The 25,754-nt window shown below is 45.9% G+C and overlaps 1 protein-coding gene across 1 annotated transcript in view; it reads right to left on the bottom strand.

Moving 5' to 3' along the window:
• The window catches only part of LOC135221254 (uncharacterized), a 395,658-nt gene that overhangs the window by 276,939 nt on the left and 92,965 nt on the right, over nt 1–25,754 (bottom strand). Inside the window, exons 4-5 of the mRNA XM_064259070.1 lie at nt 1,718–1,890; nt 1,162–1,246 (exon numbers count right to left, since the gene is read on the bottom strand). Coding sequence (XP_064115140.1) covers nt 1,162–1,246; nt 1,718–1,890 — 258 coding nt within the window. The remainder of the gene's footprint in view (nt 1–1,161; nt 1,247–1,717; nt 1,891–25,754) is intronic.

Genomic DNA, 25,754 nt, shown 5'->3' with positions numbered 1-25,754 from the left:
GATGTCACTAGTGGTGCTGACATCACGGCTTCCCCTCGACCCAAGGAGGAAGCAGGTGCCACTGGCTCAGGGATACAAAATGGCTGACCCTGTGATGTTACCAGCGGTGCCGACGCCACGGCTTCCCTCTGACTCAAAGAAGTGGCAAGTGTCACTGGCGAAGCAATACAATATGGGTGACCCCAGCTACCAATGAAGACGAAGCCAGGAATTGGGGGAGAGCTTGGGTAGCCTGAGGAGGGGGAGGCGAGCATCCACGAAGTGCGTCAGCAAACCCTCCAAGGAGGGTGAACCCCATAGCCCAAGCGACCTCTAGAGCGCCGCCATTTTGGACGCCTCCGACTTGGAAACAAAAGAAACTGATGAAAAAGGCTCCTCCCTCTAGGGAAATAAATTAAATTCCGGGGAAGAAGGGGTGACATTACGTAATAAATCAGCCTGAGGGCCTCCCAATACTTCTATCAACAAATCGATGGAAGAAAAAGAAGGAGACAAAGGCACTACACTAGTATGGGGTGTGACTGTGGCAAGAGACGAAGCATCGGGAAGAAGAGATGAAAATCCCTCCCACGAAGGAAGGGTAGAAACTACAATGCTCCCTCTCTCCCTCTTACTATAAAATAACTTCCACTGGTCTCTAGGCCACACGGGATTTTTTATGGTACAAACATTACGACACCTTGAGGGGATCTGTCGCTGAAGAAGCCAAAAAACGGGAACATGGGAAACCTTGAGTACCCAGGCACATACGTTGGTGAGGCCGAGAAGGAGCAGAAACCATAATACAAGCACACACACACACACAGAATCACAAGTGAAAACAGGCAATGAACCGGGTAAAAGGCCAGGAGAGGGCAACCATGACTCTCACCCAGGTGGTTAAGAAAAAGACTGAATGCAGTAGTGTGGGTACATGGTCCTTGACCAGTTTTCACTCAATATATGCACGCATTTCCAGATCTCACAAGATTCCTTGCTTTTCATCTGCGATTTAACCATATCCAGCTAGGGGCTAGAAAATTATCCTATTGTTAAGACTGAAGATTTGTTTGCATATGAACTATAGCTACGTAATTACTTGGTAAGTTTTGTATACAAAACTCATAGCAATGCATTCCCTTATGTCAAATATGTACAGATCCAACAAATTTCAACACTTACACCAAGTTCTAACAATAATTTGGGAGCCTTTATAGCACTATTTTTTAAAATCTTAATTATACTGACTACTTCATACAGCTCTGCTCTGAAAAGAGAAACATTATTCTTACTAATAATGCTAATTACTGACTTTACTGCATACAGTTCTGCTCAGAAAATAGATACATTAGTAGTTAGAAAAGATAATTAATTTGCTTTGTTGTGTATGCTAGCAAACCATACACAATACTTTAATATGCAGAGGAAAAACTCTAATTCCTCTATTGCAAGTTTTTTGTTACATTCCCTCGACTTTATCAAAGTTTACTGTAAATAATATGATAATTTTTTATTTATTTTACTTGAGTGCTGCATTAGATTTTTGATACTACAAACTGCTTCAAAATGTGTACCTAATGGGTTAGTAGTTTCACATGTGTTGTGGACCTTATCTAAATTATGTATATGTATAATTGCTATTTACAGATTCAGAAAACTTCCCTCTGACCTGAAAAGTAGAATAAATGTTTAATGATTACATAATGGGTTTGTATGCTCTTGTGAACAAGCTTCCTACATGACATAATAATTCTGAAAGAGAACAAAGATCAAAGCTGTAAAACTTACCTTTTCTTGTAGCAGATGATGCATCTTTTCAAGAGATGAAATAAGAGCAGAGGCATCATAAGCTCCAGTCAAGTGCAAATAGACAACTCTGCGATCAGCATCAAAATAACCTTCCACTCCAGTCTGTTGAAATTAAATTTTCATTACAAAAATCTATACTATTATGCAAAGATATTACTACTGTATGGTATCAGTGCAACAACAACAATAATAATAATAATAATAATAATAATAATAATAATAAAGGGATTTTGACGAAGGAAACATCTATTTCTGGGCAATGACCTGTGTCGCCCAGTGAAATGGTTCCTTTGTAAGTATAAAACCCAGTATCGACCGAGCTACGGCAAGAATGCTAGCGAGGCAGGTAGGAGAGAGAGAGAGATGCAAAGAGAGACATAGGCTAAATAACTACTTATTAATGTTTTAAGCAGTGTCAAGGGAAACTGTGTTTCCGGCTGCCACTGCTGGGAATTTAAGGGCCTCTAATGACTTTAAGTAGTGGCATTTAAATACTGTCGGAGACTTCCAGCCTGTGTACTTCTTGAGATCTTCAAAATTCATATGTTGAAAATAATTAATTGAGGTGGCTACTGCCCTAACATCATGTGCCCGTGGAAAAGATTCCGGGTTAGCTTGTTTTATAAAGTACAAAATTTGTTGTCTAATTCCTTTTAGGGAAATAGTACCACCTTTTTCCCTAATGAACAAAGGACCTGAAGATATCAGGGCAGTTCTGCTTAAATATGCTCTTAGGGAAATAACTGGACATAAGGCCGGGTCCTGGGGAAGTGGGACAATCTTCCATTGAGCCCATCTATCTTGTGGGTCCTCATTCTTGCTAAAAATTGACGATCTGGTAAGAGTAGTAGTTCTCCTGAAGGGAGAAACTCGATATGATCTGGTTCCCTAGATAGGGCCGACAGTTCAGAAATTCTGGCTCCTGAGGCTAAACTTATTAGAAATAACTTTTTTCTTAGGAGAGTTATATAATCACATGAATCGTTATTAGTGTCAGAAGCCAATTTAAAGACATCATTTAAAAACCATGAGACCGTCCTGGGTCTCTCAGTTGGTCTAAGCCTAGCACAGGCCCTTGGAATAGATGAAAAATACGAACCTGTTAGATCAATATTGAACCCAAATTGGAAGATCTTCTTAACCCTCTTACGCGGAAGGGGTATAATAAAAATCGTATCCCGTATGCCGAGGCAGTCTTGGAGTAAGCGCCGAAGCGGAAAAAATATTTTTTTCAAAATATCACAGAGCGCTTAGTTTTCAAGATTAAGAGTTCATTTTTGGCTCCTTTTTTTGTCATTGCCTGAAGTTTAGTATGCAACCATCAGAAATGAAAAAAATATCATTATCATATACAAATAATGCGATATATGATAGTGCGAAAACAAAATTTCATATATAACTGTATTCAAATTGCGCTGTCAACAAAACGGTTAAAGCTAACGAGTTAATTTTTTTTCGTTGTATTGTACAATAAATTGCGATCATTTTGGTATATAATACATTGTAAAATGATCAAAGCAACACAGATAAAATATTATCACAAAATGATGCATGAATTCGTCACACGCGGACGTAAAAAAATGGTTTTTCTCAAAAATTCACCATAAATCTAAATATTGTTCTAGAGACTTCCAATTAGTTTCTAAATGAAAATAAATGATTGAATATTACTATACTGTAAGAGTTTTAGCCTACAATTTCGGATGAGTTGAAGTTGACCGAATGTCGAATTTTTATATATACGTATATTTTTTTTATATGCAAATATTTTGAAAAATAGAAAAGCTACAACCTTCAATTATTTTTTTTATGCTACATAAAATTGCCCACATTTTCATATATAAAACTCTATGAAACGCCTAATATGAAACTGAGCAAATATAACGATAATGCGACGTACGCATTTCGGAGATTTGCGGCGGAGAATCCACGCGCGGAGGAAAGGAAAGTTTTTTTTTAAATTCACCATAAATCTAATTATTGTGCTAGAGACTTCAAATTTGTTTCAAAATGAAGATAAATGACTGAATATTAATTACTAGACTGAAGGGGTTTTAGCTTACAATTGCGTTTTTGACTATTTCGGTAGAGTCAAAGTTGACCGAACGTGGTTTTTTTTCTATTTATCGTGATTTATATGCAAATATTTCGAAAATGATAAAAGCTACAACCTTCAATTATTTTTCGTTGTATTCTACAGGAAATTGCGCACATTTTCATATATTAAACTTTATGTAACGGCTAATTTAAAATGGTGTATACATCACAACAATCGCATGAAAAAATTTCTGATTTTTTTCGGAAGAGTTACCGCACGGACGTAAGGAAAATGTTTTTTTTTTTCATAAATTCACCATAAATCGAAATATTGTGCTAGAGACTTCAAATTTGTTGCAAAATGAAGGTAAATGATTGAATATTACTAGAATATAAGAGTTTTAGCTTACAATTGCGTTTTTCGACCATTTCGGTAGTCAAAGTTGACCGATGGTTGAAATTTTGCCACTTATCGTTATTTATATGAAAATATCTCAAAACTGATAAAAGCTACAACCATGGGTTGTCTTTAGTTGTATTGAGCATGAAATTGCGCACATTTCCATATATAAAACTTTATGTAACGGCAAATTTAAAGTGGTGCAAACATTACAACAATCACATGTATGATTTTTTCGGAAGAGTTAGCGCGCGGACGTAAGGAAAAAGTGTTTTCATAAATTCACCATAAATCGAAATATTGTGCTAGAGACGTCCAATTGGTTGCAAAATGAAGGTAAATGATTGAATATTACTAGAATATAAGAGTTTTAGCTTACAATTGCGTTTTTCGACCATTTTGGTAGAGTCAAAGTTGACCAAAGGTTGAAATTTTGGCACTTATCGTTATTTATATGAAAATATTTCAAAACTGATAAAAGCTACAATCATGAGTTTTTTTCAGTTGTATTCTACATAAAATTGCACACATTTTCATATATAATACTCCATGTAACGGCTAATTTAAAATGGTGCAAAAATTATGTCAAAGTGACAAAATAATTTCTGAGATGTGTCACTGATACTTTTTAGTGCGGCAAGAAAGAAATTCGCGCTTGCGCGCCTGCGTATCGATTGTAAACAAAACAACGCCTTGATCCGTGAGCTCCCAGCATCCCCCAAGGCGCGTGATTCAAAATTTTTCGGCTGGTAGGCCTATAAGTATTTTTTTGCGAATTTTTAAAAAACTTATTTATGTCGACGTTTAATAGGTCCAATCGGCACCCGGGAGACAATTTATGTCAACGTTTAATACGTCCAATCGGCATAAGAGTGTTAAGTGCCGATTTGGTAGTAGTAATTGTACTTGCTGCTAAACCTTTTTCGAACAGGGTTCTAAAAAAAAGGTTATAGCCAGATTCGTTAGGGCTTTCTGAATTCCTGAGGAAGCGGACACAGTCCGTGTTTGTAACAACTGCGTCAGTTTGGGATTGGGAATCCGTTGAGGCCGGAGTCCCAATTCCAGTTGAAGAGGAAACCAATTGCTCTTGGGCCAATTGGGGGCTACTAGTGCAAGGTGACCTTTGAAAGTCCTGAGCTTGTTTAGGACCTTCAGGAGTAGATTCACTGGAGGAAAGAGATAAATTCTCTTCCAAACATTCCAATCTATGGCTATAGCGTCCGTGGCGTAAGCCAGAGGGTCCAGGTTGGGGGCCACATAACAAGGAAGTCTGTGGTTTGACTCCGTGGCAAAGAGATCCACCTGAAGCCCTGGTACCTGTTGACAGATCCTGAATGAACTCCTGTCCAGAGTCCACTTCCGATTTTCTAGCGGGGTGGGGATCGTGACAGGGCATCCGCCACCACGTTTCTAACTCCTGCTAGGTGAGTGGCTGACAGGTGCCATTTGTTCCTGTCTGCTAGGGCAAATATGGCTATCATGACATGGTTCATGTGGCTCGATTTGGAGCCACCCCTGTTTATGCAGTGAACTACTACTGCATTGTCTAATACCAGCTTGATATGAGTCTTCTTGGCTGGTAGAAGTCTTTTCAGGGTAAGAAACACTGCCATAGCTTCTAGTACATTGATATGTAGCTGGCGGAATGATACTGACCAGGTTCCCTGTACCTTCTTGTACTGTGAGTAACCGCCCCAGCCGCTTAGTGAGGCGTCTGTGTGGACCACTAGTGCCGGCGAAGGAAATTGCAAGGGTATCGTCTTCGACAGATTCTTGATTTCTGTCCAGGGGCGGAGTCTTTTGCGTAAGATCGCCGGAATGGGAGCCATCTTGTCCCGGGATATTCGGTTCGCTTTCGAGCGCCAAACCCGGTTTATATCCTTTAGTTTGGCTTTCAGTAGAACGTCTGTCACTGATGCAAATTGGAGTGAACCTAGGATTCTTTCCTGGTTCCTTCGGGACGTCTGTTTGTTTTTGAGAAATTGTCTTGTGGCCTTGGCTATTTCTCTTCTCTTCAACAGCGGTATTGATAGAGTATGAGAGTTTAAGTCCCACTGGATTCCTAGCCACTGGAAGCGTGACTCTGGAGTTAGCCGGGACTTGGCTCTTTTTATCTGGAAACATAAATGTTCCAGAAACTTTATTACTTTGACCGTCCCCTTGCGGCATTCTTCTACATCTGTGGCCCGTACGAGCCAATCGTCCAGATAGGCTACTAACATTATTCCCTGAGTTCTCAACTCCTGGACTACTGTTTCCGCCAACTTTGTAAATATTCTGGGCGCTATGTTGAGCCCGAATGACATTACTCTGAAGGAGTAAGCTTTCTTTCCTAGTCTGAAGCCTAGGAATGGGCAGAAGTGTCTTGCTATTGGGATGTGATAATAGGCATCTGTAAGATCTATAGAGGTGGTGACGGCCCCACGGGGAAGTAAGGTCCGCAACTGCGAAACGGTCAGCATTCGAAACTTGTCGCAGTGAATGAATGAGTTCAGATGGGACAAGTCTAGTATTATTCTTAGTTTGTTCGAGTCTTTCTTTGGCACGCTGAACAAGCGCCCTTGAAACTTTAAGTTTCTGACTCTTGATACTACCCTTTTCTGAAGAAGTTCTTGGGTATACTCTATCAATTCCGCTGTTGGTTTTTGGTATAAGGTGTTGGATGGAGGAGGACCTTGAAGCCAACTCCACCCCAGACCCTTGGTCACGATGCTCTGTGCCCAGTTGCTGAACCCCCACTGGTGTCAGTAGAGGTACAGTCTCCCTCCTACCTGGGGATCCTCACTGGTTTGCCGATGGTCGGCCACCTCGTGCTCCCCGGAAGCCTTTGCCCCGGTTGGTGGCTCTTCCGGCACCCCGGTGACGGGAGGGGCCTCTAGCTCGGCTGGCTCTGGCAAACCTATTGAACCCTTGAAACGTTTGGGTCTCAAAGGTTGCATTATAGGCTGGAGAGACAGCAAAGGAGGTCGAAGCCTGGGACTGTTGTGCCGGCTGAGTCAGTAGCACAAACTGCTGTTGCGGCTGTGCTTTGGACGTCGACGGTTGCGGTACTTGGGATACCAGAACTGCCTGTACCAGAGTCTGCTGCTGGGGGGCCTGGAAGGGCTGGAACTTCCTAGGCCTCTTCTTGGCTTTGGGATTCGTTCCGGCAGACTCGGGTTTCTGTTTAGGAACGAGTCCCCAACGAATCTTTAGGCTCTGATTGACCCTCGACGCTTCGAACAAGACCTCATTCACGACGGAGGCAGGGAAGAGATCCGTGCCCCATATGGATGAAGCGATCAGCTTGTTGGGTTCATGGCGGATTGTGGCCTCCGCCAGAACGTGCTTCCTACAATTCCACCGAGCTATGATGAAATCATATAAGTCACACTGCATTGTATGCAGTAGTGACTTGGTGATGATTTTGAACAACGTCTCCTCTCCGTAGGTGAGAGACGCCATCTTGATCATAGTCAGCGAATTGAGGGACCTGCTGAGCCTCATCCTAGCGTCATATTCTGTCTGGATCAGAGCTTATGATAGCCTAAGTAGTCTCTCGCTGAACAGTGTGTTACCACAGTCCGGCTTGAGTTTACCTACTGAAAAGGTGGCAGGTGCGTCCACCCAGTAATCAGCAGATCCGGGGAGCAGAAGGGAAGTCAAATCCGTCTCCCGGAGCTGAGGCATAGGTTCATCCTTCATGGCTGCTTGGAATGTTAATTCCGCCACTTTGGATGTGAATGGCATTGGGGTGTCCTCGTTTACGGTAAAGATCGTAAACGGGCTCTTAAATGCGGTGACCCTTGTATTAGTACATTAACATTCCTCCAAGTTCCGGAGCCAAGCTTGTTGGGGTTGATCCCGGGGGAGGATTACTGTTTCCTTAGGGACCTTATCCTCCCTCCTCATGGCAGCTTCTGTCAGGCGAGCGTAGCCCATGAAGGGGGCTTGGAGTCCGTGAGGATAGAACTCGAAGTCTTCCAGCCTTCAAGTTCCAAAACCTTCAATAGTCAGCATACCCTCCGAAAAGGGAGCGTGTGCTGCTACCCTCCATGGGTTGTTAGCCTTGAATGGAGGTAGGTTGGACGAGTCCGGCATCGGCAATGCTTGGGTTGCCTGTCCAGACTGTGCTAGTCCTGTTGCCATGTTATCCCAGAGACCGGCCATCAGGTTCTCCTGGGCTACCATCCTTTCCAACAAGGATTGGATGGATTGGCCCGATGCTTCCAGCGTGGTAGACAGCTGGGCGAACATTTCCTGGAACTTGGTCTGGATCAAGTTCCCAACCATGTTGCCCATCTGCTGCATATTTGCAGAGAATGCATCGGGGTCTAAGGAAGAAGGCTGAGCCTTTTCCTTCAGAACCTTGGTTCTTGACCCCTTTAGTGGGGGAGTAACCTTCGCCTTGTCTGCCCCGGGATTGCGAGCCGGTGGCTTGGTGGCTTGGTGACTTGGCTGGTTCCTGACTTCTTTGGCAGGGACTTCTGCATGGACTTAAAGTTCACCTTACTCTTAACTTTAGGGACCACCGATGTAGACCTCGGTCTGCACGACTGAGGTCTATCGGCGAATCCCTGGAAGGAAGTGGAAGAGGGAGAAGCTAAAGATGGACTCAAGGTCAAACCTTGAACCCCTACAACACCTGCCTCGCTACCATCCTTACCGTTGCCCAAGCCGTCAACAGTCATGGGCTTGTGGTCCAGATTGAGGGCTGCTACATCTCCCATGATTTCCTCCGCAAGACCTTCCTCCGGCTCGGGCAATACTGCGGCCTGGATCTTCGCGATCAGAGGAGCAGCTATTGTGGGGTCCACCGCTGATGCCTTCTTAACTCCTAGGTAGATGAGCCCAGCCATGTCCTGGGACAGCATATAAGGCTGGCCCTTATTGGCGTTCCGGCCAAACCCGCCTACCCATACCTTCAGGGTGGCCAAGGCAGCATCCCGGACCTCTTAGATGCCCTGTAAGAGGGGTTATTATTAACACTTAACACTATAGATTAACTTATTCTAGTGCAATATTGTATGTTATGATTCATTGATTCTCATTGTATCATTATGTATAGTCCGGCGTGTCACATACCTCGGAAGTGACTTCATTCACCAAATTGTAGCATATTACGCAGTTCTCATGGTGCCAAACAACCATGTCATTCAGGCGAACTACGCAACCGGCATGTGCCCGGCAGACCACGTACCCACAGGGTTCCTGGAGAATGGCGTTGCACCCTTCCTCCAGGCAACGGGTAACCTGTAAGTCAAATGATACATGAGTATCATCATCAACCTTCCGGAACAAGTCCGTGGTTGTGTGTGATATGCTATTGCCGCCAGAGTAAATCCGGCATCAGCATATATACTGCACAATAACATGCAACCTTTTTACCACCAGCTCCGGTGCCCCGTTTACACCTGTAGTAACATCCAAGACAGGCAATGGGGAATTAGCTGACTCCACAGTGGCTCCGGCGACACCGGAGCTATAAAATCTGACAGATTTAAGTGGTTTCAAGCCATTCTTATTGTGCCAGGATGAAGGATAGAATCCAATATTCAGGTACAGGATTGAGGAGTGAGAGGTAACAGGGTAGAACAGTTAAATACATGACGGAGTTGATAACTCCGCCGTTGTAAATAACTGGATATAGTAAGATAATAAATTACACTATATAATTGTGGATGCTATATTATGTGTAATAAAACATGCATGCAAATCCCACGGAAAGGCCGGAGCCTTTTCACGTATCTAAATACGCCTAGCTATACCGATGTCGGGTCCGGCTTCAACCAGAGTCCCGAGTCCGCCGGAGCGGGGTGGGAAAGGGTGGGCTCAATAGATAGTGAGAGGGATACATGACATAGTGGGTCCAGGCGTACCCCGCTCTGCTGAGCCTGGTGGCCAACCAGGGCTCGGCCAAGCAGGGCTTCCCCCCTACTCCACTAGAGAGAGAGAGGCAAGGTACGGCATGCCTGCCAACCGAGTGTCCTCCCCACCTATCTCCCCCCCCCTAATGGGGAACTTGGATCGGCTACCTGAGGTAGCGTGAGCGAGTCGTCACTCCACCGAAGTGGGTGAGAGAGGGGGGGGGAGGCTGAGAGGGGTCGGTAGCAGGGTGGCTCGTACGCGATCGACTGGAGACACTCTCAGCCGGGTGAACAGTCACGCGGTGTGAAAGGCCAGTTGAACAAAAGCAGGCCTATAGGCCAACTGGATGCCGTCTACAACAAACATAGCAACACATAACATAACTATCCTGTCCTAATACGGGGGAAGAGAGAGAAATAAATATGAAGCAAGAGAGAAAGTATTGTGTCCTTTGAGAAGCTCGACTAATATCGCAGATCAAAACGATCTGGAACTGTTAGCCTGGCAACTCAGAGCAGCTTAGCCTAGATGTCGTATCGAATTCATTATTCAAGGGGCAGGACGGCCAGGGTGGCTCAAGGACGGTAGTATAGGCTACGAAGGGACCAGGGTCCTCTCGTATAAGACAAGAGAGTCTTACAATAAAGATCCTATCATACAATTTGACTAGATACACGGTTGTTATACCAACCTCAAATTGTAAGTAAGGCTAACTGAGTAGGCTACGTCCCGATAGCATGCGGTTCGGTAGTAGGCTATCCCCCGTGATCGGACTAATTCTTAAATAAACGTCAATAATAAATGCAACTTAAAATACGAATAATTATAGCACTGCTAAATGATGAAATCGAATCCAATTAGTATGGGAGACCAATTGGTACACGATATTAGCGTAGCATCACGCGGGTGGCGAGCTATGAAAAGGCGGCGCAGGAACGGCAACGCTCGTGCTGCCGCTCCCGCATATAACCTATTATAAAATGGCTTATCATGCCAAACGCCATCTCAAAATGATCTCAAACATTAATTGCAGTACTTAACTTGGATGCAGCAATAGCTTGACGTTCCATGATTAAATGGTAAAGAATTCCAGACAGAAAACACAGCACAAAGAAAGAACGTGTGCAGCGTAAACAGTGCTATCGTAAGGAATGAAAACAAAGGCGCTAGCTGTAGTAGTAGCGGGTAGCGGGGACTTAGATCGGCTCCTCTGTAGACGAGGGATATTGAGGAAGGAAGAGACTAAATGGCAAGGGACCTCTGGTAGTGGTGTCACTCGCCCCAGATACCATACCGACACCTTGAATAAAGGTGAGCGACCCAGAGTACTCTGGCACTACCATGTAGCTTTTTCTCGTATTTGTAGCAATACTTATACCTTAGAAATGAGTGCTAAAGGAACCATTTCACGGAGCGACACAGGCTGAGCCCAGAAGTAAAAATAGCAGAACTGATGGGGATTCGAACACCTACACCACCAGTACAACCAACCCAACAGAAACCAAAACAGCAATCTCCTTGGAAAAGGCGCCTGGAAAAGCAAATCATGGTGATGAGATCTGACTTGAGTAAACTGAAAGAGATGGCAGAAAAAAGACTAAGAAGTAAGAACACAAGGGAGGAACTCAAAGAGAAATACAAAGTACAAGAGAGGGGACTAAACAACACAATAGAAGATGTAAAACAGAGGCTTAAAGCCAAAGCACATAACATCCAACAGTACATGAACAGGAATAAGGGATACCAACAGAACAAACTATTTGGAACCAACCAGAAAAGGGATTTTGATGAAGGAAAAATCTGTTTCTGGGGGAGGACCTGTGCACCCAGTGAAAAATTCCTGTAGCTCATTTTTCCAATTATAAATAGATCCTAAATATACCAGAGAAAAAGCTAGCATTTATGCTGCCAATTAGAAGATTCCTCTTTAAAATCCCTCCATGGTGGGAATTGTTACAAACGTCACCCACCTTACCTTCTCTCGCTACTACTACTAATACCCACGAGCGTCCTTCATTCCTGGAATAGACCACCAAGCTTGGACTGGCTAAGGGTGAGGGAAGCAGAAGAAGGAGAAAGGGCTGGGTTCACCGGGCGACACAGGTCCTCCCCCCAGAAATAGATTTTTCCTTCGTCAAAATGCCTTTTCTGGGTTCGACGTGTGTCTGCCGGTGAAAAAGTATCAGAGAATTCCCATCCAAGCTAAATAGATACCAAACCAGTGTATTAAAGGGGGTTAATGAAACCTAAGGTTCATTTGAAAAATAAATTTAATGCTCTATAACAAGGCAAAAATTACTTTTCTGGGCTCAGTTCGTGTCGCTTCGTGAAATAATCCCTTAAGTTCATTATTTCTAGGTAAATGATACTAACATTACCAGAGAAAAAATAAAAATAGGGGGGTGTCAGTATGGTGCTGGGGCGAGTGAGACCACTACCACGAACCTCTTGTCATTTAGAATTCTCCTTCATGAAAATCCCCCTCCCTGAGAGAGCTGACACACGGTCGATGCCAGCAACTACTACTACACATCCCACCACGCCGACCGTAGCACCTCCCGTGGCCATCCTTTTCGTTAGCGAACTTCTGTACGCACATGTCTGCAACTGCTCTGTGTTTTTGTGCACTTTTTGGATTACTTAACGCTCGAGATGGAATTACAAGCTATCGCCGCAGCTAAATTAAGTACCCCGAAAGGTTATATACTACTTTTAGCCAGCCAGGAGCTGTTTTTACCATTTTTTAGGTTCAATAATCGTCTTCCTGGTCTGGCGCATGGCTCGCCTTGCCGGCTCGCCTTGCCGGCTCGCCTCGTGCTCGGTTAGCTACTTCGGTCTTCCATACCGTGGTATCTATTCCTTGTGTATATATGCCTTTATCATGAGATATTTTTACGTGGTACAGAAGTTTCCACTCCAATTTATTGCTTTACATCGTACTATTCGGAAATCCTTTGCCTAAGCCTTAGATTAGTGTTCATACATGCATGTCCCTTTCTCTAGGTGTTTAGGCGTGTGGGTTATTATTTTGATTATTATATTGATATTACTCTTTAGTCCAGCCATCCTGGCCGTCGCCCTCCGTTTTACGTATCGGCAGAGGCCAGCTCCCGAGTGGTTTGCTCGTTCCCCTTCGGGGGGACTAGCCTACTTCTCCTGGACGTCCCTCCCTTTTCCTCCCACTCGTGATTTCCTTCTTTTCTTTTATTACGATGTACTTATTATGGGTTGCATGTTAGGGGCAATCAGTGTGGCCTAGGCTATGTTTTGTTGCATTATCGCCTTGTGGTGCACTTGCGACCGCGCTGATCACTCTGATCCAGGCTATGTTTTGTTGCATTATCACCTCGTGGTCCACCTGCACTTGCGTTGAGCCAGCTGATCGCCCTGGTCCCCCCCTCCCCTTCCTCCCACGTGAAAGGAGGGTTAGTCCTTGCTCGCTCACGGTCGCTATGGCAACCATCCGGGCACCCCTCCCCTCTTCCTCCCTACCAGGGGGGATACAGGAGTCACGGACTTTAACAGGGGTACTTTGGACCGGTCACGTTTTCTTTGAGCTTCGGGGAGGTCCCGGTGTGTTCAGGTCGGGTTGGCCACCCCACCAGCTCGCGCCAGGCCTTCTCCGGCGTTCTATGATTGTTCTCCTGTTCCCTCCCTATCTTTACGAGTATAGCTGGCTCCGTCAGCTCTTTGGGCGGGGAATACAGAGTACGCCTTACATGCTTCCCTTGTATATGGTCGTTGTAGTCTCTCTCGTCCTCCGGCGGAGCACCCGCTCACCATCCGTGTGCCCCATCGGTTGGCGGAAGGGCTCTACAGCGGAGCTAGGCTCCGCATACACCATTATTTATTTTTGTTTTTGTTTAGTGTTATTTGGTTTAACTTTAGGGATAATCTTCTCACCTTCTCCGCTGTGTCGTACCCTCACCTCGGTGTACTATATGTGTATGAGCAGGTATCTGGTTTGGCGGAAATCTTCGCTCCGGTGTACCGGAGTTTTTCAAACCAGTTTACCGGGTCCTATGGACTCTCTCACACGGTTTACAGGAGAGGATTATGCCCAAAAATTTATTCTACTCCGGCATGCAGCGGTGCATCATATCTTATGTCGGGTCCTGTTAGTATATGCTGATACTTATGTATCTGTTCACTTACAGGCTACCAACTGTCAGGAGGCGGGATGTAACGCTGTCCTGCAGGACCCTTGTGGTCATGAGGTCTGCAGGACCCACGCTCCCTGTGCTGTCCGCCACAATGAATTGATCGTGTGGCATCACGAAGCCTGCTCCATATGCTACGAGCTTGTGGAACAGTCTTCTAGCGGAGTAAGTATATACCGGCGTAGGTATCGTCTCTTTCTTGGTATATACTGTCTGATAATTTAGTTTAAGATTATTTATATTCATCTAGAATCATAAGTTTTAATAGTATATCTTCGGGGCTTCGTTGTAAGGACTACAATAACCCTTTGTTTCAGGCTGCCGCCGTGAAGGACGCAGCGTCGGCCACCCTGAAAGCCTGGGTAGGTGGCTTCGGCAAGAACGCACCGAAGGGGCAGCCCTATATTCTTGATAAGAACATGGCTGTCCGAATCTTCCCAGGCGGCAAGTCGACCGGCTACGTCGACCCTGTTGTGGCAGCTACAAGTGGAGCAGGCCTTGACGGAAGGGACAGCCCCGGAGATTACAGCGGACGTTGCCACCCTGGACCTTAACTTAGAGCCTATGATGGTAGGGGAAGGTGAGTTGATGGTTGAGGTAGGTTTGTTGAGCGCTCAAGGGCTTCCCTTGGGCGCGTCTGGGTCTTCATCTCCTGTTCTTTCTTCTTCTACTTCCTTCCAAGGTTTTTCTTCATCGGAAATTCCGGCTAGGACGTCTGCTGCCTCGGTTGTTCCTAGGGTGAAGGGACAACGTGAGCAAAAAATCCTGGAGAGGTCGTCTTCTATGAAGACTTCGGCCTCAGCTTCTCATAAGACTCCGGCTCACCATCCCACAGCAGAGAAAGCGAAGACATCTTCTTCGCACTCCAAAGGGTCTAGGGGCAAGTCCTCTAAAGAGAAGGTCCGCGCTCCCGCCGAGCCAGTACCGTCTACGTCCACCGGAGCTCATCCGGGGACCCCTGCTGCGACCAGTACCTCTGGCCCCTTTGATCCCGACTCCTTTACAGCAGGGGTCATGCAACAAGTAGGGAACATGGTAGGGACAATAGTGAACGATAGGCTGGACCAGATCCTAGCCCAGATCTCCACCTCGTTCGCGCAGTCCGGTCAGTCGATCCAGAACATCTTGGATCGGCTGATGAACCAGGAGAACTTGTTGGCGGGTCTTAGCCAGAATCTCCCAGCGGTTCTTCCTCTAGCAGGCGCCGGAGTGACTCCAATGCCCAGTTATGATTCTCTCCCCGCATTCACTATGAGTAATCCTTGGAGGGTAGCAGCCTTCACACCCTTCAAGGACGGAATGATCTCGATCCCGGACTGTGGAACTCGTCGTATCGAGGACTTCGAGTTCCACCCCGCCGATCTTCAACCACTTTTCTGGGGTATGCTAGATTGACGGAGACAGCCCTAAATAGGGAAGACAAGATCCCGAAAGAAACTGTAATTTACAGTCGGGAACAGGCTCAAAGAGAAAGGGTGAGGTGCCTGGAAGATTGGGACTGCACCAATACCAGGCTTCAGGCATTCAAGAGCCCTTTCACAATCTTTGTGACGGAGGAGGAGGCACCACTTCCCTTCACCACAAAAATTGCAGAAGTCACCATCCAGGCCACCATGAAAGAGGAGCCTCTCCCTCAACTGAGAGAGTCGGACCCCACGTCCCCACTCTTCCCAGCTTCTGAGGACCTCTGGGCTGACCTTCCGGCGTCTTTTACAGTTGGGAAACTCAAACCGGACTGTGCTATTGAACAGTTCGGGGAGAGACTCCCAAGACTGCCGGACAACTTGATCCAAGCGGAATTTGACGCAAGGATCAGGTTAGGAAGGACACTTAACGCCTTAGTGATGACAGAAGCTGCCGCCATGACATATGGTACGGAGCCTCTGTTTAAGCTCCTGGCTAAGGCACAAACCCAGACCGTACAGTCGGATCTGTACGACTTTGTAACGGCAAGACGAAACTGCAGGAAACATGTACTGTAGGAAGCAACTATAAGACATGCTGTAAATGAGGTTCATCATGAAGCAACCAGGCTCAACCAGAGCCTCAGGGTCCGCTGGGGTCTTTCTAGCAAAAGGAAGCCAGAAAGCACCCCCTCGGGTTCTAAAAAACTGAAGAAGCCCAGGAAGTTCCCGAGCTTCCAGGCACAGCAGCAGCAACAATTCGTTCAGGCAGTCCCGGTTTCACAACCAGTGCAACCGTCGACTTCCAAGTCCCAGAACCAGCCCATCCTCCTGTTGACGCCCCAAAACCAACCCTCGACCTCCTACACTGTTTCCCCAGCTTTCAATCCAGTATTCGAAAGCCAGGAATTTCAAGCCATCAATAGGTTTGCAAGGGGAAGCAGAGCTAGGGGTGCATTTCAACAGAGGGGTGGCGGAAGGGCACCCAACAGGGGGAGACACTTCCGTGGAGGGCGCAGAGCACTTCCTGCACAGTCACAGTGAGAACCCTCAGGTAGGAGGGAGGCTGTTCCTCTTCCGACACAGGTGGGGATTCAGCAGTTGGGCACAAAGTATTGTGTCCAAAGGGGTGGGATGGAGTTGGATCAAAGGTCCTCCTCCATCCAAAACATTCCTTCAGGTTCCAACGAAGGAATTGACAGTGTATGCGCAAGAGCTCCTTCAGAAAGGGGTAGTATCAAGAGTCAAACATTTAAAGTTTCAAGGACGCTTGTTCAGCGTGCCAAAGAAAGGCTCAACAAAACGAAGAATAATCTTAGACTTGTCCCGTCTAAACTTATTCATTCGTTACGACAAGTTCAAAATGCTGACTATTTCACAGGTATGGACCTTACTTCCCCGTGGGGCCATCACCACCTCTATCGATCTTACAGACGCATACTATCATATCCCAGTCGCGAGACACTTCCGCCCATACCTAGGCTTCAAGCTAGGAGACCAGGCATTCTCTTTCAAAGTGATGCCCTTCGGACTGAACGTAGCCCCCAGGGTGTTCACGAAAATAGTGGAATCAGTGGTCCAACAACTGAGGTCACAAGGATAATGGTAGTAGCGCACCTCGACGATTGGCTCATTCGGGCAACAACCGTTGAGGAATGCCTCAAAGCCACAGGCAAAGTAATTCAATTTCTGGAACATCTGGGGTTCCAAATAAACAAGACCAAATCCAGGCTAACGCCGTTGTCTCGTTTCCAGTGGCTCGGCATTCAGTGGGACCTGAACTCCCACACTCTGTCAATTCCGTTGGCCAAAAGGAAAGAAATATCCAAGTTAATAAGACAATTCCTCAAATGCAAACAGACGTCAAGGAGAAACCAAGAAAGGATCCTAGGTTCCCTTCAGTTTGCATCAGTCACAGAGGTTCTGTTGAAAGCAAAATTGAAGGATATAAACCGAGTTTGGCGCTCAAGAGCAAATGTCAAATCTCGGGACAAGTTGTCAGTAATTCCGCCGGTTCTTCGCAAACGTCTCCGCCCCTGGGCGGAGGCCAAGAATCTGTCCAAATCAGTTCCTCTCCAGTTCCCTCCTCCGGCGTTGGTTATCCATACGGACGCCTCTCTAAGCGGGTGGGGAGGATACTACCAATTCAAGAAAGTTCAAGGGACTTGGTCGCCCCAGTTCCGCCAGCTTCACATAAATGTATTGGAAGCCATGACAGTATTCCTCACTCTGAAGAGGCTTCTACCAGCCAAGAATTCCCATATAAAGCTGGTGTTGGACAGCGCAGTAGTGGTACACTGCATCAACAGGGGAGGGTCCAAGTCAAAACATGTGAACCATGTCATGATAGCCATTTTCTCTCTAGCAACCAAGTACAAATGGCATCTATCCTCCACCCATCTGGCGGGAGTAAGGAACGTGATAGCAGACGCCCTGTCTCGATCAGTTCCTCTAGAATTGGCGTGGTCCCTGGACAAGCGCTCATTCCAGTGGATATGCCAAAGGGTCCCAGGTCTCCAGGTGGATCTCTTCGCATCTCAAGCGAACCACAAGCTCCCTTGCTATGTGGCCCCCAACCTGGACCCTCTGGCTTATGCCATAAACGCCATGTCCATAGATTGGAATCAATGGAGGAAGGTTTACATCTTTCCTCCAGTGAATCTTCTATTGAAAGTCCTGAGCAAACTCAGGACATTCAAGGGACAAGTAGCTCTAGTAGCCCCGGATAGGCCCAAGAGCAACTGGTATCCTCTCCTACTGGAATTGGGTCTCCGACCTCGACGGATTCCCAATCCCAAGCTATCTCAGTCATTACAAATGAGGACTGTGTTCGCTTCCTCAGGAATTCTCAAAACCCTAACTTTATGGACTTCATGAAGTTTGCGGCTAAGAAAGATTGCAAAATCAATCGATCCCAGAATAATCCTTTTCCTTTTTTAGAATCGGATAAGAGGGAATCAACTTTACATCAGTATGATGCTGCTGTAAAGAAATTGGCAAATTTCCTGAAGGAAACAAACACCAGAACCATGACAGTTAATTTAGCTATATCCTTTTTCAGATCCCTGTTCGAAAAAGGTCTAGCAGCTAGTACTATTACCACTAATAAGTCAGCTTTGAAGAAAATCTTCCAGTTTGGCTTTAAGATAGACTTATCAGATTCCTACTTTACGTCTATTCCAAAAGCCTGTGCTAGGCTCAGACCTTCAGAAAGGCCTAGTTCAGTTTCATGGTTCTTGAATGACGTTCTCACACTGGCCTCAGACACTGACAACATTTCATGTAACTATCTAATGCTATTAAGAAACACATTGTTCTTACTAAGTTTGGCCTCAGGAGCCAGAATATCAGAACTGTCGGCCCTTTCCAGAGATGCTGGACATATGGAATTCCTCCCTTCAGGAGAAGTCTTACTATCTCCAGATCGTAGTTTAATGGCCAAAAATAAGGACCCCTTAATAAGATGGGCTCCTTGGAAGATCCTCCCCTCTTCCACAAGACCTTTCTCTTTGTCCGGTGGGACGACCTACGAGCCTATCTGTCCAAGACATCTTCTAGATCCTCAGGCCCCCTCTTTATGAGGGAAAAAGGTGGCACTATTTCAATAAAAGGGATTAGACAACAAATCCTCTATTTATCAAACAAGCTAACCCTGACTTACTCCCTAAAGCCCATGACATCAGGGCAGTAGCCACCTCTATCAATTACTTCCAACATAAGAATTTCGATGACTTGAAGAAGTATACAGGCTGGAAATCGCCGACAGTTTTTAAACGGCACTACTTAAAATCCTTGGAAATTCTAAAATTTCCGGCAGTGGCAGCGGGAAACATAGTTTCTCCTGACACTGTTCAGTAGTTGTGGTCGAAGATCCAGATCTCCTTTCTACCTGCCTCACTAACAATTCACCTAACCTTACCGTCATGTTCAATTGGGTCCTTCAACCTTAGCTGCCAAATAGGCTACTTATGGTGACGTGCCCCTTATTTTTTTTTTTGCTAGGGGCACTCACAATTGTAAATATTGATTACTGATTGTAACCATTTAGTATCGTTTTCCCTTATATTTTTACTAAGAAAACACACTTGTATGTATATTAAGATATTTAATCATATGTCATAAAATCTAGTTCTAAGTTCTCATAAGTTAGTTTAAGTTTAATTTTAAGTCCAATTATGCCTTAAGCTAACATTTATTATTTTAGGTCAAGTTAACCTTAGTCATGATAACTTGTATATATTTTTCAACTTGATTATATTCATTTATTTTCTTTCTTTCGTTTTATTGAGACCTTGTTTTAATTTTCTACCTTGTGCTAATTCTCTGGTACTATTTCACGAAGCGACACGAACTGAGCCCAGAAAAGGGATTTTGACGAAGGAAAAATCTATTTCTGGGCAAAGGTTTGTGTCGCCCAGTAAAAACCCACCCTGTTCTCCCACCCTTGCGCCCAAGGTTGGCATCTAACTTCAAGGATGGCCACGGGAGGCGCTACGGTCGGCGTGGTGGGATGTGTAGTAGTAGTTGCTGGCGCCGACCGTGTGTCAGGTCTCTCAGGGAGGGGGATTTTCATAAAGGAGAATTCTAAATGACAAGAGGTTCGTGGTAGTGGTCTCACTCGCCCCAGCACCATACCGACACCCTCTTTTTATTTAGGGTGAGCGAGTCAGTTACTCTGACATCCCCTTATTTTTATTTTTTCTCTGGTAATGTTAGTATCATTTACCTAGAAATAATGAACTTAAGGGATTATTTCACTGGGTGACACGAACCCTTGCCCAGAAATAGATTTTTCCTTCGTCAAAATCCCTTATATACTACTTAAACTAGAACTTAAACTATGACTTAGAACTAGTAAAAACGAGAAAATATATGACAATGTACATTTATGGTATCTGAGCATGTACATTTATGGTATCTGAGCAATCTAGACGGGTATGTACATACAGTTCCGTAAAACCAATATGGTCTCAAAACCGAGGTCTCAATACTATATACATGCTTCGGTGGCGGGATGGTCAAGGCCCAGCCTGGCCCGGAAGATAGAGGCTGGTGGGGAATACAAGCGAGTCAGGTAGGAAGGAGAGAGTATTAGGGAAATAATTAACAGAAAGGGCTAAGGAAAGGAGTTAGTAAAACTCGATTATTCAGGGGAGACTATGCTCCCTGCAGCCACTGTTGAGAATTTAAGGGCCTCTAAGTTTTTGAGATAGTGGCGCTTAAATACTGCTGGAGATTTCCAACCCGTATATCTCTTCAGGTCCTCAAAGTTCATATTTTGAAAATAGTTAATGGAGGTAGCCACTGCTTGGATGTCATGGATGTGTGGGACTGAATCCGGATTGGCCTGTTTAATAAAGTACAGTATTTGCTGTCTAATAACTTTCAGAGAAATTGTCCCACCTTTCTCTCTAATAAACAGAGGGCCTGAAGATTTTTGGGAAGTCCTGGCTAGAAAGGATTTAAGAGTACTGACAGGACACAATGTGTCCTGTGTGAGAGGAAGAATTTTCCAAGGAGTCCATCTGTTTTGTGGGTCCTCGTTCTTAGACAGAAACTGCCAATCGGGGGATAGCAGAACTTCACCTGACGGGAGGAATTCAACATGGCCTGGATTTCTAGAGAGAGCCGAGAGTTCAGATATTCTGGCACCTGAGGCTAGGGCCATTAAAAATAAGGTTTTTGTAAGAAGGGTTAAATATGAGCATGACTCATTATTAGTGTCTGAGGCTAGTTTAAGAACATTATTCAAAAACCAAGAGACCATCTGAGGGCGGTCTGTTGGTCTCAGACGGGCACATGCTCTTGGAATCGAAGAGAAGTATGTGTCTGACAGGTTGATATTAAAACCTATCTGGAAAATCTTCCTTAAGGCTGATTTGATTGTAGTAATGGTACTGGCGACTAGACCTTTCTCAAATAGAGATCTAAAGAATGAGATTGCCAGATTTGTGGTCATCTCATGAGCAGCTGAATCCTTTTGAAATTTGGCCAATTTCTTTACTGCCGAATCATATTGCTTGATCGTTGAATCCCTTTTATCTGATTCTATGAATAGGATGCTTAAAGGATCAATACTAGCGTCCCTTTGAGCCGCAAACTTCATCAAATCCAGAAAGTTAGGGCACTCAGAACTCTTGAGGAAGCTGACACAGTCCGAGTTTGTACTACCTGAGTCAGTTCTGGACAAAAGATCCGTTTGGGCCGGAGATTCAGTTCTAGAAGAAGCGGAAACCAGTTGCTCTTTGGCCAGTTGGGTGCCACTAATGCCACTTGTCCTATGAAAGATCTCAGCTTGTGCAGGACCTTCATCAGAAGATTCACCGGTGGAAATAGGTAAATCTTCCGCCAATTGTTCCAATCTAAGGACATCGCATCCATGGCATAAACTAGAGGGTCTAGGTTGGGAGCCACGTAGCATGGTAGTTTGTGGTTGGCTTCCGTGGCGAAAAGGTCTACTTGAAGGTCCGGGATTTGATTGCAAATCCAACGGAATGACTTCTTGTCCAGGGACCACTCCGATTCCAGCGGAGTTGTCCTGGAAAATGCGTCCGCGATAACATTTCTCACTCCTGCCAGGTGAATTGCTGACAGGTGACAATGATTCTTCGCCGCCAATGAGAATATTGCAACTAATACATGATTCAGCTTGCCTCCTCTGTTTATACATACAGTGGACTACTACTAGACTGTCTGAGACTAGTCTTATATGAACGTTTCTGGCCGGAGCCAGTCGTTTTAGGGTCAAGAAAACTGCCATTGCTTCCAGAATGTTGATATGAAACTGGCGGAATGCCTCCGACCACGTTCCTTGTACCTTCTTGTGTTGTGAATACCCTCCCCATCCACTCAAAGATGCGTCGGTGTGGATGGTTAAAGACAGCGTAGGGAATTGTAGAGGTACTGACTTGGCTAGGTTCTGGCGTTCCGTCCATGGACGGAGCCTTTTTGTCAAAATATGTGGAATTGCCGAGACCTTGTCTCTGAGTTTGATGTTGGCTCTCGTTCTCCAGACTTGATTGATATCCTTCAATCTGGCCTTCAACAGGACGTCCGTCACCAACGCAAACTGCAGCGAACCTAGAATCCTTTCTTGGGCACGCCGAGAAGCTTTCTTGTTTTTGAGGAACTGTTTCGTAGCCTTTGCTATCTCTTTGACCTTCTTGGGTGGGAGGGATAGCTAGTGTTTGTTTAGGTCCCATTGGATTCCCAGCCATTGGAAGCAAGAAGCCGGGACGGGCCGGGATTTCTCTCTGTTTATCTGGAATCCCAGAAATTCCAAGAATTTCATCACCTTGGCTGTTGATTTGCGGCACTCATCGACGTTGGCTGCCCAAATGAGCCAGTCGTCTAGATAGGCTACTAACAATACCCTCGCGTTCTTAGTTCTTGAACTATCATCTCTCCCAGTTTGGTGAATATCCAGGGCGCAATGTTGAGCCCGAACGGCATGACTGAATGAGTAAGCCTGTTTTCCTAGCTTGAAACCTAGGTAAGGAGAGAAGTTCCTTGCTATTGGAACATGATAGTAAGCGTCTGTAAGATCTATACAGGTGGTGACGGCCCCACGGGAAGTAAGGTCCGTACCTGCGAGATGGTCAGGATGAGGAACTTGTCGCAGTGAACGTATGAGTTGACAGGGACAAGTCCAAAATCCATCTTCTTTTGTCGAGTCCTTCTTTGGGAACACTGAACAGACGTCCTTGAAATTTTAGGTGCCCCACTTTCCTTAAGGCCTTTTTCTGGAGGAGATCTTTGGTATAGTTTATAAGGTCCGCCATAGGCTTCTGACAAAAACTGATTGGTGGAGGGGGCCTTTCTCCCATTTCCACCCCAGACCTTTCAAGACTATACTGTGGGCCCATGGACTGAAGGTCCAGCGGTCCCAGAAGAGATACAATCTCCCTCCTACCTGCGGATTCTCACTGGTTAGTTGCAGGTCTGGTACCTCTACCTCCACAGAAACCCCTACCTCTTGATCCGCTTCGTAGCCGGGAGCCACCTCTGGCCCTGCTACTTCCGGCATGCCTACTGTAGCTGCGAAAGAGATCTCGCGCTTCATAGGTGGGGCTGAAGGCTGGGGAGGTCATTATGGCTGAGGAGGTAGATGGTTGTGGGCCGGAGGAGTTTGTACTAGGACAAACTATTGTTGGGTGGGAAGCGCCTTAGATGTTGACCGGCTTGCCACCACCTGATATACTGGCCACTAGCTTGGCACTATTGTCTGTGGACGAGAGGCTTGGTAAGGATTGTATCTCCTTGCCTTCTTTTTGGTTCTGACTTGGTGTCCGGGCCATTCAAACTTCCGTTTGAAGGGGAGACCCCAACGAACCCGAAGATTCTGGTTGGCTCTGGATGCCTCCTGGGAGATGTTGCTAACCTCCTCTTTCGGGAAAAGGTTTTCTCCCCACACTGATGACTTTATGAGTCTATTAGGCTCATGTCTTATAGAGGCACTTGCCAGGACGTGCTTCCTACACGCTCGTCTCGCCACTGCAAAGTTGTACAGGTCCGCTTGGAAAGTCTGCAACAGCACTTTCGTCAGGACCCTGAACACTTGTTCATCGACATATGTTGATGCTACCAACTCCGCCGCAGTGACGGAGTTGATAGATCTTGCAAGTCTGGTTCTTGCCTCAAATTCCGTCTTGACCAAGTGATCCAGAATCCTAGGCAGCTTCTCTGAGAATAGGTCGGAAGCGCAGTCCGGGTCGAGTTTACCTGTAGTAAACATAGCCGGTGCATCCTTCCAAAAGTCCAATACGATAGGGAAGAGAAGGGAGGCAGCCTCCGTCTCTCTCAGGACTGGTAGAGGCTTATCCTCCGCCGCTGCTTGCAGCATCAACTCCGCCACCTTAGATGTACATGGTGACGGAATTCCGTCTGGTGTCACAAACATTGTAAAGTTTCCTTTGTGTGGCGTTAACTTCGTGTTAACGCAACCCCACTCGGAGAGGGTGCGAACCCAAGTAGCTTGAGCTTGTTCCCTCGGGAAGATCACTGTCTCCTTCGGGACTTTATCCACTCTGACTAGCGCATGTTTTGCTAGTCTAACGAAGCCAGGGAATGGAAATTGGAGACCTGGCGGAAAGAGCTCAAAGTCTTTAGTCGGGCAGGTTCCGCACCCTTCAATAGTTAGCTTCCCATCCGAGAACGGGGCATGCAGTGCTAACCGCCATGGATTCTCCTTATCAAATGGCGGAAGCTTCGACGCTTCCGGCACCATCATAGATAGCACCGGGGTTCCGGAGTGGAGAAGTCCAGTCAGCATCTCCTCCAAAGGCCTGATCCTCTCGGTCAGAGACGTAATTGCCTGGCCGGAGGTATCTGAGCCTGGCGAGTCATATCGACTCAAGCCTCTGATCAATTACTCCGCTAACCTTCGTCAATAGTGAAGGCCTCTGGGTCAAATCCAGACTCCGCCGCCTTAGGATCGGTTGACATTTATTCTCGACCCCATAGTAGGGGGAGGATCCCAGGCAGCAGGCGACTGAGCGGTAAAAGTCAACGGTTGTGGGGCCGAAGACAACTCCGTCGCCGCTAGCGGAGCTGGTTTAGATCCCTTTCGCAGGGTTTTTGGTTTCAGTGATTTGATTTTAGGAACAACTGATAGCGCTCCTTCAGAAGGAGGGATGGCCTCCGAGAAGAAGCCAGGAAAGAAGACGAAGAAGAAGGAGTAGGACTTAGGAGACTCACCTCACTTACCTCCCCACCTACCTGTTCCTCCGTGACCATGGGCTCCAAGTTGATATTCATCGCCACCTCCTCCATCACCAAGTCCTCCTGGTCGTCTGGGATTGGCATCATTGCTACCCGGATGGCTTCAATGAGAGGCTCGGCAACATGCGCCGGAACCGCCGTCGTGGCTGTGGCTCCCTTACCTTACAGACCTTACAGTTCGTTCGGGTTGCCCCAGGTCCCTCAGTGTGAGGCGCCTCTAATGTCTACCAGAGAGTTGCTAGTACATCTTCCGGTATATTTTGCATCTTCCAATCTTGGATGGTCTGGGATGCAGTTTAGATATTTGTCGAGCTTATTCTTAAACACATCTACGCTCACTCCTGATATATTCCTCAGATGAGCTGGCAACGCATTGAATAGACGCTGCATTATCGATGC

This window comes from Macrobrachium nipponense, chromosome 2 (assembly GCF_015104395.2).
Source record: "Macrobrachium nipponense isolate FS-2020 chromosome 2, ASM1510439v2, whole genome shotgun sequence".
Taxonomy (NCBI): Eukaryota; Metazoa; Arthropoda; class Malacostraca; order Decapoda; family Palaemonidae; genus Macrobrachium; species Macrobrachium nipponense.
Note: the sequence above shows the minus strand (reverse complement) of the source record. Positions and strands in the feature narration are given on the sequence as shown.